Here is a 16,428-nt window from a genome sequence, read left to right as displayed (position 1 = left end):
TTGCCAGTGCTATTCAGGGAGCAAATGACATCTGAGCACTGAATCCTAATCACAGTTTGGAACATCAGAAATAATGATCACTTCTGATCGGAGGTTGTGAATAATTCATCTGCTTTGATTTTCACGTTCTGTCCAGTGATACTTTTCAAACCAAATGTGTTCCTACAGGAGAATAATGGTCCCACTTCTTATGGAAATACCGTGGCACAAATCATTTTGCCAACATAAAAACAGTTAAATAAGATGGTTCCTGCTTCTATTTTTTTCCTCCCTCTCTTCTTCATTCCCGGGTGTGCTGGGAATAGAGCCGTGGCAGGAGAAGCGCTTCCAAACTCTGCTGGCTCTTCAGAAGAGCCTGCTTTGAAGCCCCTGCTGCTTACATCTCCCATGATTGTCCTGACAGTGCTCTTAGGTGATTAGCTCAGCCTGGCTAATTAACCTGTGAACTCCCCATTTTTTTGGCATGCTGCCCTTAACTTAAAAATCTCATCCTTTTTTTTTTTTTTTTTTTCCCCTGGAATAGAAGGCTGTCCTCCACTGCCCATAAATTTAAACAGAATTTACATTGTTCAGAGCAAAAAAATTTTTTTTTTTTTTTTTTTTTTCCCCTGGAATAGAAGGCTGTCCTCCACTGCCCATAAATTTAAACAGAATTTACATTGTTCAGAGCAAAAAAAATCCTTAGCTGTTCCCTGTGAGTTCTATTACTGGATAAATGGCACAAAACTCGCTATGCATTGGGGAGGCAAAGACTTGAGTTAATAAAGTGGTGCACTTTAGTTTTTCTCTTCTTAAACTGTGTATGGTTGCCCCATGTTTATCAGCTAAAGACTATTTTCAAGAGTTTGTGGATAGTTTTTCCTGTTCTTCCAGTGAGCATTAACAAAAGGGATTTTATATATGCAGAGGGTACACGGTCTCGGGTTAGGGAACTACTCCAAGATTTCTGTTACCAGCTGAATTTTTCTAAATAGGAAATGCTTTTAATTTGCCTATTTTCTGTGCGGTCAAAACTCACCAAGTTGATGGCAGAGGAGAATCTCTTACATCCCGAGAGGTGAGACAGACGGTGGGTCCAGTCCTGGGTCCTGAGGTCTGTCCCTCAGCCCTGGAGCCCCTGTTAATTCATCTGCCTCACACTGTGGTTATTGTGGAGGTTTCTGGCAATGTCTTTATGTCTTTATGTCTCTCTGCCTTGCACTTTGCTGCGGTGACGGGTATTTAGCAAATACAAAAGCTGAGTGATTCTGCTGTTGCTCGTGTGGCTTGTGTTCCTCTGGTGGTGCTTGGAGCTTCCCACTGTGGTCCTGGCTGGTGGGACTGGTGGGGCTGTGAGGGAACAGCTACCTAGGGAAAAACCTGGAAATCAGTGCTGCTTCTGTGCTAGTCTGGAAGAATTTTGTGGGGCAGTTTTAAAGAGAATATTCCCCCATCTTCTCGGTGGGTTTTAAACCAACTACAGCAGGTTACTGAGGTGGTAGCAGAAAAATTTGGTAGGTACCACTTCAGAATTTTAGTTACGGCAGAAAAAAAATAAGCCTGTAAAGTATGATAAAGAACTGAGCTGGGGTAGGTGACGAGCTATTGAGAGGCATCCCCTATTTCTTGGAGGTGAATCTTGAAGCCTTTAACTTTGGATTTGTGGCCTTTTTTAATCCACTGTTTCTGATTACAAGCTTGTCCACAGCTGAGAGTTAGAGGAGAGACACAATATCCACCCCTTGTCATCTCTTTTCCTGCAACAGGCAGGTCAGAAGGGCCAAACTTACTTTTCTTCTCCTTTTTTCACCTTTATTCTTCTTTTTTCTGCTCTGAAAGTCCAGTAACAGAAGTCTAAGGAGCCCCTCTGGCCGTGTAAGTCTGTTTGGGTTGGATTAGTTGCTCTTCCCCTCTCCAGGCTGGTTGTCTGTGCCACCTCCACTCTCTTTGCACACACATTTGATCTCCGTGTCTGACCAACAGCTCCATCCACTTGTTTTACAGCATTACAACTTTTCCCTTTAATTTTGCAATAATTCTGGTATTTTAGCAAAGCATCCCCCTGACTTTTAGGGATTTATGCTCCTGGCTCTGAAACTGCTGCAGTATCTCTCTCTTCCAAACGCTGCGGTTGGATGCTAAGATGTAACTGTAAATCTGCAAATATTCAGAGGCAAACAAATTAATCCCTTACGACGTATCAGTCAGAATAGCAGTGGAGGAAACGGAGAGGAAGGGAAAGGTGAACTGAAACCCCATCGTTCTGTGAACTTGCAATCTCAGCTCTGGAAAGGGGAGGTGGACGGGAAGGATCTGCCAGGAGCCGGTTGTAATATTTTTGGATTGCTGCCTGCTTTACTTCCAATGACCCTTTGATTAATTCCTCTGCCTCTTTATTTTTTTTAATGAGCCTATTATGGCATATCTTATTGCAGATGCTGATTGGATCTCAACTGTGTATTGTGCCATTTTGATTTGGATTAAATGGCACATATCTATCTGCTGCTTCTCCCCTCTCCCCCCTCCCGCTTGGGTTCATCATGTTCAGAATTCAGAGTCTCCACAATGAGGGAGTTTCAGCCCTCCTGATTGCAGAGGATGTGCAATCGGCTTGAGGAATGTGTACTCAGAGCTTATGATCCTTGGGCAAGCGGAGACTGGGTGATGCATGGGGCTTTCAAGGGATGCTGCTATTTCCATCTGTTAATGGCATTGCGGGATAGCCAGCTCCCCGGCACGGCGCTGCGTGGCAGCCGGGAGATGGGAGATGCAGGGTACAGATGTTGCTGATCTCCGTAAGATTGGCCGGAAGAGATCATCCGGTGATTTTAAAAAAAGAAAAATATGCAGGAAAAAAAAAGGCATTACTTATCCGGGCAGGTTTGGAAAGAAACTGCTGCGACGTTTGGGAAGGAAAAAAGGGAAGAGCCAAAGAAATGAAAGGGAGGACAGGAAAAGGAAAATGGAGGTAGTTACAAAATAAAGGGATTATTAAAATGAGGGCAGGGTGAGAGGAAGAAGCAGGGTGAGGAGGTTCTGGGGGGGTATCTGGGTAGTCAGGAGTTCCCATGCAGCAGCACATCCATCCTCACCCCTTGAGCTCCAGCACACGGTGTAAACGCAGAGCCCTGTGAAAGGGGTGTTTGCAGAATGTGTTTGGGACCCGTGACAAATCCCTGAAGAAGGGGAGGGCCGGTATCAGTGTCTTGGGTGGGAAGAGAGCGATGGAGGATGTGCTCCAGTGAGGATGGCAGGGATCCAGTCCTGCCAGCTGTGCTCTCGGCTGGCAGCGCGTGTCAGAGCCGCCTGTATCGCAGCGCCCAAAGGAAATACACAAAGTGCAACACTCGTGAGAAAAACAGCCCCTGCCTGATTCCCCCTCTTTCACATCTTGAAAATGCACATTGAGGTTTTTTTGATCTCTGTTCTTTGGTTGCAGATTGGGATGGTGGCCTGGAAGATGACTCTGAAGACCCCCGAGTATCCCGAAGGCCGCGATATCATCGTCATCGGCAATGACATTACGTACCGAATAGGTTCTTTTGGGCCTCAGGAGGATGTGCTGTTCCTGAGGGCTTCGGAGCTCGCTCGAACCCACGGCATCCCCCGCATCTACGTGGCTGCCAACAGCGGGGCCAGGATCGGTTTGGCTGAGGAGATTCGGCACATGTTCCACGTGGCCTGGGAAGACCCAGATGACCCCTACAAGGTAAGGAGGCACAGGAATCGGAGGTGAGATCTGCAGCAGCTCACAAAAGAATCCTATTTTTACACCGCCTCTTCTAATAGAGGTGAGGGTAAGTATTTGCCAGACTGTTTGATCCGAACTACTTCTTGGTATTGGATCTCTTAGGCAGGAGGATTGGCATCCAGAATGAATTAGTGCTAAACATTGAGAACATCCGTAGCTTTCCCTGACCTCAGCTGGAGCCCTGCTGTTAGGAGAGGATGTTCTTATCGCTATCTGGAATTAAATTCTGCTCCCTTGAAACTTTCTTTTTGCAAGGGGTTATTGGGGATTGGGAAGCGGCTACAGGTGGGAATGAGATGAACAAGCTGTTTTTCCCTGCAGGGATACAAGTACTTGTACCTGACTCCTCAGGATTATAAAAAAGTCAGTGCCCTGAACTCGGTTCACTGTGAACATGTGGAGGACAATGGAGAGTCCAGGTAAGCGCAGAGAGGTGCAAGTGGAAACCTTTCTGTTCGTCCTTGGCTATACATGTCACATCCTTGTCTTCAGTTAGGACATTCTTGAGGTTTTCCACATGTCTGCATCTTCCCAGCTCCATCCCAAAGGTGGCACATCTCAAAATGAGGTGCAGAGACACTTTCCGAGCTGGACTGCAGCTCTAGAGGTGCTCCTGGGCAGAGGGAGGAGGATGTGCTAAGGAAGGGGAACAAAAAAAAAGCCCAGTTTGCAGCCTGGCAAGCTCTGGCAGAACAAAGGGACGATGCTGGGTGCGGGGATGTGCGGGTGCCTGTGGGGAAACCGGTGGCTCCCCTCAGTGAAGCACTTCAGTGCACTCTGCAGTCCTTTGCTTAGCAAGGGCCTGGTGGGAAAGGTAGAAGCCAGTCTGAGAGCACTGGGTAAGAAGGGGCTGTGCTGGGGGAGAAGGTGTGAAAGAAGAAAGTAAAGAATAGGGAAGAGCTTCATAATCTCTTCTATTTCTTTTTCCTTTTGGCTGCGGGGAGAAGGTGTGAAAGAAGAAAGTAAAGAAAGGGGAAGAGCCTCATAATCTCTTCTTCTATTTCTTTTTCCTTTTGGCTGCATTCTCTTCCTTTCTTGCCCTTTTTCCTATAATCAGCCTGTTCCTCATGTCCTGTGGGAATGCCAGAAGAACACTTTTCACGGGCATTCCTCTCCCTTGGCATTTCCTCTTTGCTGCTCTGGCTGCTCGGGTGTAGGACTGTGCGGTGGTGTTCAGCAAAGCCGCAGAGCGAGCCCAGGCACAGGCCCTGCCCGGGTTTTATGCACATTACACTTTGGAGCCTTAATGATATTTAGTCACTTTTCATTTTCTTTGTAGCAAACTGATTCAGCAAATCACTGGACCTTGTGACTCAAAGGCTGTCTGTGTCTCCCTCAGGTATAAGATAACAGATATTATCGGAAAGGAAGACGGACTTGGAATAGAGAACCTCAGAGGATCTGGCATGATTGCTGGAGAATCATCTTTAGCCTATGAGAGTATTATCACCATCAACTTGGTAATCCCCCACTGCTTTCTATTCTTCAAACTCTATTGTCTGTTTCAGCTAAAAATCCTGCAATGATATCCGGGAGATACATCTGGGATCAGACTTGTGGTTGATGTAAATTGGCTTCTGTAGGCTTTGAGCAGCGCTACTGGCACCATCGCAGGGCTGGGGCCCTTCCAGATTAAATTTAAAACACTTATAGAAAACGGCCCTTTGGCTTCACGTGTGCTCAGCCTGTAACTTACTGCATCTCTTTTTTAAAATAAAATACACATATGTTCAGGTAACGTGTTTTACAAAAAAAAAGAGATTCTGGAGTTTTGCAGTGAGAGTAGTTTTTATAGCCTTGTAATACAAAACTGCCTAGTTACATCTAGGTGTCTGAATCGATAGGTGTTGGCTGTGTGGTAAGACAGAAATCAATGGCATTTTTTTTTCTTTTTCTTTTATTTCTTTCTTTTTTTTTTTTTTTTAAGGTTACATGTCGGGCGATTGGAATTGGGGCTTACCTCGTTCGGCTGGGTCAGAGGACTATCCAGGTTGAGAACTCTCACATAATCCTGACAGGCTGCGGGGCCCTCAACAAGGTAAGTCTTTGCGTTTCAGTCTCTGGAGCTCTGTGAAAGGAGTTGGTGTTTTTGTGGTTTCTCCCTCAGACTTAAGGAGCTGCCACCACTATCCCTGTCACTGTGCTTGGTCCCTTTTCCTTTCTCCCATCTCAGGCTCCTCCCGATCAAGGAGGAGAACTAACACGGGCAGCAGCTGCCTTTGCAGTCCTTTTTTCTTTTTTCCTTTCTCTCTGGTCAGAAAGCAGGGCTTTCATGCTCCTGTTTTTCTTGACAAGAACATCGTATTGACAGCCAGAGGCACAATTCCAGGCGTCCCAGTTGGAGATTGGCAGGGGACTGAGGCAGAACTGTTAATTTAAGGGCTCGAGCGTGAACTGAGTGAAGGGAAGAAGGAGAAGCAGCTTTTAACGTAGGTTGTGTGCAGTGACTAAACACCACAAGTGGAGAAGGCCACCGACTGGGCAGCATCTTCTCCCACCCACTGTGTACTGGGATAGAGGAAACAGGGCCATTTCCAGTGTCTGGAAGACCGTTGTTTGAAAATAGGTGGGCCAGAACCCCCTGAACTTTCAGCCATCCATGGCATTGTGTTAACACTGAAGCCTGAGGAGGAGTGTGTGGATGGTGATTTTCAAGGGGTCAAACCCGTTGGAAACCTCAGCTGTGGGGGCAGGGAGGAAGAACTGGGGCTGGAAGAAAACTTAGAGCTTTCACTGCTAAAGTGGCTCTTCTTTTTTTTTTTTTTTTTTAACCCCCCCAGAGGCGGTTTTTCTCCCGTGCTGCCCCGAGCCCTATTAATACCACAGCCTCCAGCTCCTTGTCTGGAGCAGACACGGCTCCGCTCTTGTCCCTCTCACTGAGGGCTTTGTTTACGTGGGAGTTGGGATTGTGGGGGCTCTGGTGCCCTTCCCCATTGTGCAGCTTTGTTCTCAGGCACTCTCCAGCACCTGGGGTGGTTGTGCTTCAGCGCAAGCTGTGTTTCAAGGAGCGCCTGCCTGACAATGGGAGATAAAAGGAAAATAGTCTCTCGTTGAATTATTCCCCTGAATAAAGGGGGCTCTGCAGAAAATGAAGCATTAATCCTATCAACTCTAGGATGCAGCACCCTCAGTTAGATCTCTTACACACATCACACACACCTGCATCAATGGAAGGAAAAGAGGCGTTTGAAGATCCATCCTTTAAAAAGAAATTGAGTGAGTTTAGTGCTTGCTGAAGTGGAGTAAGTTGCCTGGTTCCAGCTGTCATTTGTTGGGGATCGGGGCCTGGCAGAGTTTCCCAGATGGCAGAGCTGGTCTGTTCACTCCTCCTCCTCTGCTCTCTTCTTTCCAGGTTTAACTGCACTCTCCACCCGTGGAGTGAATGTTTGTTTTTATAGGACTAGTTTAATCTCACTAAATTTTAGGCACTTCAGGATTTAGTCTAAATTAAGCACCTGCTACCTGTCAGCAGGCATAGGCAGGAGGAGGTGATTTCTGAGGGTGACGTATCCCATCCCAGGAATTTCAGTGGGCTGAAGAATCCCATGTGTCCTTTTCTCTCCTCCCTGCTCTGTTGGAAAGGGATATGTTTTTATACAGGCACTAAATGTCTGCCTGCCTAAAGGTCAGGCAAAGGAGGAACCTATTGCATCCGCTCCAGCTTTCCCAGTAAGACACCTAAGCCCAGACCCAGCAATAAGTTTACTTGTCCTTGAATAGTGGGACTGGGAATCCCCTCACTCACTCCTGGATGTTGTGTGGTGTCTTGCTAGTTTGTATGGTCTTCATTTTCCAGTCCCTGCGGTTTTGGTCAGAGCTTCTTGAGTGGATCCAGCTATAATTGTGTCCTAGGAGTAGGTCTGAAGTAGTGACATGCTGTCCAGTGCTAACCTGAAATGGGCAAGCTCAGTCCAGTTGAGACCTTGAAGGAGGGCGTGAAGGAATTGGTGAATGTTGATGCGTTTGCATCATTGGCCATGGAGCAGTGTCTGCTTCAGACCTCTCCTCTGTCTGCCTCTTCTTAGATGTGAACTGTTCAACACTTGGCCCCTGAATTCAGATGGACAGTTTGAGTTTTCTTCTGGCTAGAAGTCAGGTCACTATCAGCCAGGGGCCAGTTAAGCAAAGTCTTCCCCTGTTGGAAAGCAGAGGCTGGTGGGGCATGATACACGATGTGTTCTTCTTCATTCGCATCAGCCAGGGGCCAGTTAAGCAAAGTCTTCCCCTGTTGGAAAGCAGAGGCTGGTGGGGCATGATACACGATGTGTTCTTCATTCGTGTGAGTTAGACTCCAGGAGGGTCTCATGGTGGAAACCTACTGTAGTTTTTCTCTGTGGAGCGAGTGAGTTGTGCTGCTTCTTGTTACCTTTGAGTAGATGGGGAGAAGAGCCCTGGGCAGCAAAGAGAGTGCTTTGCTTCGTGGGGATGAGAAGGTCACCAGCCCAGCTGGAAGGGTCCTGAGGAAAGCTCATGACTGAAACAAAAAGAAATAAATGGACACTGTTCCCTTCCCTGACAGCTGGGACTGAATGTTTTCTAACAGCGTTGCATGCAAATGCTCCTTTCATTTTTCCCAGTTAGGTGTCTGAGATTTGAGACATTTTTTCCCATTGCTGACTTTTAATTACTGTGTTCATAGGGGATGCTGTACAGAGTGTACCCGTAGTCTTGTGTCTGATACACGTCTTCTTCAAAATGTCCTCTCTGCAAGAAGAGAACATGCAGCGCAAAAACCTTTCTGCAGCAATGGAGACAATTAGGCTTCCGGGGAGCAGTGAGGTTTTCGCTGGAAAGTTGTTTGGGTTTTGGGGTTGTTTTTTTCTCCTGTGAAATATTAGATTCTTTTTAATTTGCAGGGGGGAGCCGAGGGGGGCTGTGATAATCATTACGTGCCAGCAGATCTGTTGCTGCTCTTGTTCATTATGGTTATGTAAAACCAGCCCGAGGGTTTAGGTGTAGAGGGAAAGGTCCAGCTGCCGAAACCAGACTGTAACCTATAACTTAGACGACGAGCTCAAGGTCAGTATCATTTTTAGCTGTAGCTCATGTTTGGTGCTGGAAGTTGACTGATCACGTGCTGGCTGTTGGCTGCGTCCCTGTCGCTGTCAGGAGGGAGGCACAGCGCTGTGAGACACTTGGTATCAGGTGGGTTTAAGGATTCTCTTGCCCCATTGCCTGCCAGGGGTGCCAAGAGACTGCCCAAGAGCTGTACGAGGTTTCCTTCTGCTCCTGATCGAGCTCCCTTTGTTTATAGCCCAGACCCACAGGCAAGGGAGAGACCTGGGGAGAAGGTGTGATGCTGCGTGGTGGGGCCGGCGCTCGGCGTGGGGGGGGGCACGGGGGCCGCGTTTCATCCGTCCCCCCCTTTTGTCTTCCCCATTGCGTTTCAGCAGGGGGTGGAGAGGTGGAAATGACATTTCATTCCTCTCCCGTGAGCGTGTGCGCGCGCCTGTGCTGAGCCCGCTGACCCCCCTGAAAATTGAAATAATGATAATGCGCGTCTCCTGACTGCATCAAAGTATCAGCACATCAAAAGCCAGGAGGCATGAAATGCAAATGATAAAGTGAAAGCAGATGGATTGTGCATGATCGCCTGATGCCCAATGAATTTTAAAAGGTGCTGGTTCACATGGGGAGAGGGGCTGAAATAAACACGTTATCCCTGCAATTTTTTTTTTTTTTTGTTCTTGCCGCTCACTCCTGACAATATTTTTTCACACTTCAGCGAGCAGCCACTCCATCTCTCTCCCTCCCTCTCCCTCTCTTTTCTCTCCCTCTCTCTCTTTCGCTGTCTACCTCACACACGTCTCGGGTCATGTCGCCGCAGCTCCGGTGGAAATAATAAGATATAAACCACGAGGTTGTTATTTGCATAGAAATAGCATGGAGCCCCAGGCAGCATGGGAGAAGGACACAGAGATCATTTGTCTAAAATTTTAATGAAAACTTTTGCTGAGGCAGAGATTTTTTTATTTTTTTTTTTAACTTTGCCTGCCTCCCCCTTTTTCCTCCCCTGTACCTTCCTCCACCTCCCTCAGCTCCTTTTCCTCGTCATAAACGAAACAGGGTGTGATTTCATGTGAAATAGGTGACGTGCTGCCGCCGTGCACTAACAGGTTAATTTCCATTGGTTTTCTTCTTACCAGAAGTAAAGACTGAAGAGCCCAGTGCTCCCAATTTATGCATTGCTTATATGGTTCAGGCTTCCGGGACTGCATTTCATTTCAGTCCTCCCAAGGATGTTCCCGAGTCTGTTACTGACTTATTTTTAATTAGTTTGCTCCTCCTTGTCTTTTGTGTTTAAAAGAATCCCGTGGTTAAGTCTGTGTTGTTAATGTAAACAAATAGTGGCTTTCAATCACATTTTCTCTACAGATACATGTTCTGGGCTTTTTCTAAAGGAAGCCAGATTTAGTAGAGATTTTCAGGAGCCACCACTGACTTGATACACCTCGGTTAATTACATGGATGTTCAACCAGGTGTCTCAAACAGTCCATTTTCTGGGTGATGATGAAGAACTGTCCCACACATTGTGCTTCAGAGCAGGACATCTAAAGCGGTCGTGACTTCTGGAGGTGAAGGGAAGAATCTAACCAGCAGAATGTTCTGTTTCCTCTCCCTCCTTGTTTAGCTTGATTTTTCCCAAATTCTCCAGGCTTGGCCTGCTCGAATGATGCATTGGGCTCTCAAGCTGTCCTGGTCCCTGGGGCCCCATGGCACCTTGCTGTTGGCCTGGTTTGTCAAGAACATCCAAGTGTGCTTGACAAATACCACCTGCTGGGAGATTATGTCCATGTGGGGAAAGGGGCAGTTGAAGATGAAGAGCCAGTTCCCTGCCAACAGTTTGGTCTCAAAACCTCAGTTGGTTTCTATTTGCCATGTGTTTTGAGCTCATCAGATGGAGGGCACCTCCCAGCAGTGGTGGGTTGGCAGGGTAGGTAACCCTGTCCTCAGAATTTCTTTCTGTGGAAGTTTTTGCCTTCAAAATGGTGTTAGTTTAACTACCGTGTCTGCTTGTGTAACCTGTTCTGGACCTGAAAGAGCTCAGGAACCAATTTACCAGATGAGCAATGCACTATTTCTGGCAGCATGAACTGGTGGTTTTTATGGGGAGAAAAGGTTTTTGAAGAGCGTCTTTCAGAGGGGTGTTTGTGAGATGAACTGATTAGTGGGAGCTTGTTTGCTTGTTAATGCAATATGTAAATATGTAAGAAACTCCTACCCCTACTGCCAGGAAACGTCCAACGACCTTTCCTGAGCACACCTTCTGTTAATGCAGAGGTGTTGTGTGCCTGGTGAAGACGTTAACGTGATGGGTGCCAAACCGTGTCAAGGCAGCGCCGTGTATGTGTCAATCCCGCGACGGCGGATGAGTCCCCCAGGACTTGTTGATACAACAGACCATAATTGCTGCAAGAATCGTTTTGACAATCTGCATTTAAAACCTAACAACCCCTTTGCACGAGGCCAGAAGAGGATATCATTGTATTTTAAATTCAGGTCCTGAGTTGTACTGACTGTCAAAGCCAGGGCTGGGATCAGCGTGACTGCTTCTGCTGAGGTTTATGGTTTTGCTGGTGTAGATCTGGGGCAGGATTGCAGTGGAGAGGGGGAGGTCCATCTCTTCTCCTAAGGAACAGGCAATAGGACAAGAGGAAATGGCCTCAAGTTGTGCCAGGGGAGGTTTAGGATGGATATTAGGAAAAAATTTGAGAGGGTTATCAAGCCTTGGAAGAGGCTGCCCAGGGAAGTGGTGGAGTTGCCATCCCTGGAGGTGTTTAGAAGATGTGTAGACGTGGTGCTGAAGGACATGGTTTAGCGATGGATTTTGTCAGCATTAGGCTGATGGTTGGACTCGATCTAAAAGGTCCCTTCCAACGTGGACAATTCTATGGCTCTGTGAACTGTGGGACACCACGCAGCAGAGGAGCCGTGTACACGAGTGAGCTTCAAACCAGCTCACCTGGGTGGTGGTGACCCCCAGCTGTACGTTGCTCAGTGAAACAAGTTCATTTTAAGACATTTCAGCCCACGTGGCTCTCTGATATTGGTTGTTCTTCATTGTCTCTGCCTGACACGTGGACGTGCCCTCCCTGCTCACTGGGACGTCGTTTGGGCTCTGTGCGCCGATCCCATGGTCACAGGTCTCAGCTGAGGGACCCTGCAGAACTTGTTGGGTGCCGTGGGACTGGGATTCCAGGGTGAGACACCAGGTCAGGTCTCAGGAGGAAGGGGCAGAGCTGCTGGGGGGGCTCTGCCCACACAAGAAGCAGCTGAGACAGGTCTGAGACGCACTGGAGGAGCTCTGGTGTGAGGAACAGAAGCTTTCACAGTCTGTCTTGTGTGAGTGATGGGTCTTCAGTGCTGCAAGCGGTAATATTTACCCTTCAATTTCACAATATGGAAAACTAAATAAAAGCCCTGTGAGACTGATGCCATTTGGGGGTTTTACAGTAAAATACAGAATGTGGAAAGCTCTATTTTTTTTTTTTTGAGATTCAAGTCAGGGATAGCTCACTATCTGCTCAAGATGACTCCAGTTTTGGGATTAGATCAAAGCAATCATGTGAGAGCAATCATGTGAGTTAGAACAGCAAGTGCCATCCCTGTCATTCAAAGAAGCATTATAATTATTAATGCATGATATGAATCTTTCTGTAGTGGCACAGCACGACTATTAGGAAGATACGTATGGGTGCAGGGTGTTGGAGAATGCTAATCAAAGAGGGTCTAGGAAATGTCACACAGGAATTGACACTTCAACGGCATTAACCGTCAGTGGGTTCCTCTGGTGGATCTCCCCAAGGTTACCCCGCTCTTGGCTCATGGTGGGGGAGGTAGGAGGGGCAGCTCTGCTGTGCCCAGGGTGGATATGGCAAATGTGGGGAGAGCAAGAGGTGGTTTTGTGGGTGGAGGATGGTTTCTTCAGCTCTCTCGGAACCGATGTGGGACCTCGGTGCGGTTGAAGGGCTCCCTGTCATAGGTCACCATCACTTGCACCCCAACAAAGCCAGCCTAATTTGAGAACCAAGATCAGAGTAGAGCTTTTGTAGGAGTCAGTCCCAGTTTAGTAATATTGGGCAATAGGAAGAGGGCAGAATTCATCGATTTTAGCACCAGTGAGAGGCATCAGCTGCTGGTGGTGTCTGGTTGGTGACAATCCTGGTAACACAAGGGTCTTTGCTGCGTGTAAAGACATTAATGTAAGCAGGATGGATGCCCGGACTTGAGATGAGTGCAAATAAACAAACACCACCCTCCGTTTCTACATTTTATTTTTAATTGCCTTCCGTTAAGTGGTGATATTTGTGTATTGTTCCCATTAGAGACAATTTACGTTCCAGGCATTGCATTATCAGTCCCTTTATGTTTGCTTAGGGAAGAAAGTCTAATAGATTTTTGTTGACTTTTTTTTTTTTCCTCCCTCCTTCTATCATTTTTAATATGGATCTTGATCAGTTTATCTGTGTGGCTGGTGCCTGGGGGGGGGCTGTGTGTGTATTTATTCCTGCTGAGGAGGAGTTCAGCAGAGTGGCCCATATTCTGCCCATCTAAATCTCTTCCCGTAGCTTCCAGGGAAACTCCTGTGCATTAAAACCCTATATTTGTTTCATGTCATGGGGATTGTATCCCAGTTCCTGGTGATCCTGCAGAGGATCTTATGCCTGGAGTGTTAACTCTGGTACCTGACCTTCCACCAGAGCTGAATGGAAGGTGGCAATATTCAAACAAGTCCTGTAGTCGCTGGTCCTGACCTCTCTTGGGGTGTCTCTGGATGGAAATCAGGGTGACCTGCCTGTGGGTCTTTTCTGTGATGAATTGTGGAGAAAATATCTGCCATTCTGGACACTTAAATGGAAACTCTAAGAATGGCGTTGGAGAATTGTCCCTTATCCCATGGTGAAGCCTAAACCCACACTGCAAAGTGACCAAAATTTCACTCTCCTGGTGAAAGAGCTCCCTGCACCAGAGCCTGTCCCCTTGGGTGGCCTCTGGATCTGTTGGGGTCCAGAAGGTGACCAGGAATGACCAAAACAAGATCTTTAAGTACCATGGAGCCAATCATTAATGTTGTTCAGAGGGCTGGTGTCTAGATTAGGGAACCCCTCACTGGGACAGATGGGATTTATGTGCTTGCACCATGCAGAATAGGGGGCTGTAATTTTAGTTTGCAAAGTATATTGAGTCCTTTTGATTTACCACTGACTGATGGAGTGACCTTGAGCAAAACACTCTGTCTCCCTACACTGTGAAAGGAGAGCTAGGCAAGAATATTTTGACAAGACATTTTTCATTTGAAAATACCCGTTCACTGAAACTGGAACTCTTCAGGAAAAAGTATTGGTTTTGATGAATTTCTCGATTGGAATTTATTTGGTGAAATTATAAGTTCTTTTTTGTTTGTTTGTAGGTTTGGTTGGTTTTTCTCCCCAACTGACTTTTCTTTGAAAAATTATTTTTATTTCTAATACCTACAACAACTATTTCAGAAGTGTAAAGCAAATGTCATGACTCTGTCTGATATTTGCTCAGATTTCAAGATTGCAAAATCTGATTTTCTGTTGCAATCCAGAAATTTTCAAAAATCCTCAGCAGTTATTGCAAGATGGAAAAACTGATTCCTCCCCATAATGTTTCATGTTGCCATTTGCAAATGGAGAGGATGCCTCTTCTGTGTCTGCTCAGCTCTGGAGCCCTGCTCCCTTTGTACCCATGAGGTGCTTTGGGATCTTCAGCAGAAGGTGGTGGAGAAATCCCACCTGGGTGCATCTTCCCCTGCTGCCTCCGAGGTGAAGCGCAATTGCTTTTTCCCCTTCCCCCTCTTGATCTCACCAAATTAAAACAAGAAAAAGGCTCCACCAGCAAGACCAGCTTCTGGATTTGCAGTCAGGAGCCATCTCCAATAACCATCAGGCTGTCAGCTTCCCCCCACCTCCCCCTGCCTCCCACCTCCCCCATCACTCACCAAAGGGAAAAAAGAGCCGGAGCCACAGCTTGAAATATATCATGCAATAGTGTATCATGAATTTCTTGTGAATCACATTGGTGAAGCAGGTTTATTTATTTCTGAGACTTTAAATCAATACAAAGTAGGTCTCTTAGTTCTGAAGCTGGGATGGAGTGTGAAAAAATGAGCCCATTGTACTCTTAAAACTTTGGGGAAAGGAGATGACAGCTATATAATTCCATTTACCAGGCACTAGGGGCTTTAATGTGAAGGTGACAGGGAGCTCTTTGTGCATTTAGAGCACCATATCTTCTAAATAAAAGATCTGTAGACTTGATAGTGGAGTATAGCTCTGACTTTAATAATCTCCAAGCATTAGACCGAGCCAATATGTTCCCAAGTCAGAAGGGTCCCCCACCGAATGCTCGTAAATTAAAAGTGCAGGAACTGCACACGTTCAGAGATTAGAAATGCAAGAAGTGGAGCCCGTCTCCGGGCAGAGCCGAGGTGTCTGTGCTTGCCAAGGGGCTACGGGCTCACAGCAGGGCTACTGGGGGCTCCTGTCCCACGCTGCTGCTGGCCCACCCTCCGGTGGCACCCTCCACGGGAGGGGAAGAGCCGAGGGACAGAAGCGAAGGCTGCAAGATGTGTTGAGGCTTGACTGCACATAATAGCAGCCAGGTTTTAAGTTCCCTACATCGTGTTTTCTGATGAGACATTCGTTCCGATCGTTTCTGCCTGTTTATGAAAAATAGGCTATTTATAGTACGCGCGTGTGCCTTTTCTGCTTCGGGTTTCTGGCAGATAATATAAATGGTGGGATGGGAATTGCAATTATTGAAATTATTCGGATAAAAATCTGGCACTTATATTTGATATAAACACATGATATGCTCTGAATAATAACAGCACTTATGTTACATAATGATTCCCATTCAGACCCGCTGCTGTCAGTTGTTCAGATCTTTCATCTTTGATGCAGCACAGGAGCCAATCCGGGTTGCAGCCAGACCAGCTCCGCACTCGACGTCTCCACTAACGAGAGCTCAGCTTCTGAAAAAAGGGCAGAGAGAAAGCAGCTGGTCAGCACGGGTCTGAGTGCTAGAAAATGATTAATATGCAGATGACATGCCTATAAACCTGTTGAGGACTGTCTTTTAAAGGCTGAAAAGGCTGCTAGAATCCCAGCTCTCCTTTGTACTCCCCAAAAGATCCTCCCAAGTAAAAAGAAATGTGGTTTCCCATTATGGGTGGGAGCGTGGCTTTTGGAGGACCAAATGGAATGAGTGCTGATGGTAACCCCCCTGGATTTTGTAAACATGTGCTGTGGAAGGTTGTGTTATCTGGAAAATAGTGTGTGTTTTTGTGTGTTCTTGCAGTCAATGAGCTGAGCTTTAACTCATGTAGCTCTAGAACCAGCGTTGCCTTCTGACCCCAGGCTGATGTTGAAGATGGGGCACAGAGGAAGCGTTTTGTCCCGTGTCCCCTGGTCCATGCCCTGCTTTGGGACAACTTTGGGATCTCTATATGGGGCCAGTAGCCCACAGCAGCTTCCTTTGACTGGAACCATGTCAAACTCCAGGTGACAGAAACATGGTTTCTGGGTTTCTGAGCTTTCATGGGGTGGCAAGAATTGAAGTTAAAGCAAATTTTCTTCTGCCAGAAGCTTACTGTCTGGCGCTTTGCTGTTCATGGCTGCTCTTTTTTTGTGCTGTTGCCATCAGATTAAGCATGAGATCAAATATTGCC

General features: G+C 46.9%; 1 protein-coding gene across 5 annotated transcripts in view; it reads left to right on the top strand.

The window, feature by feature from the left end:
• Nucleotides 1–16,428, top strand: part of ACACA (acetyl-CoA carboxylase alpha) — a 138,337-nt gene that overhangs the window by 88,073 nt on the left and 33,836 nt on the right. For all 5 annotated transcript variants that reach the window (XM_014959434.1, XM_014959519.1, XM_014959280.1 and 2 more), the window contains 4 exons: nt 3,419–3,688; nt 4,052–4,149; nt 5,070–5,190; nt 5,658–5,768. In XM_014959434.1, coding sequence (XP_014814920.1) covers nt 3,419–3,688; nt 4,052–4,149; nt 5,070–5,190; nt 5,658–5,768 — 600 coding nt within the window. The remainder of the gene's footprint in view (nt 1–3,418; nt 3,689–4,051; nt 4,150–5,069; nt 5,191–5,657; nt 5,769–16,428) is intronic.

This window comes from Calidris pugnax, unplaced genomic scaffold (assembly GCF_001431845.1).
Source record: "Calidris pugnax isolate Ruff unplaced genomic scaffold, ASM143184v1 scaffold45, whole genome shotgun sequence".
Classification (NCBI taxonomy): Eukaryota; Metazoa; Chordata; class Aves; order Charadriiformes; family Scolopacidae; genus Calidris; species Calidris pugnax.
Note: the sequence above shows the minus strand (reverse complement) of the source record. Positions and strands in the feature narration are given on the sequence as shown.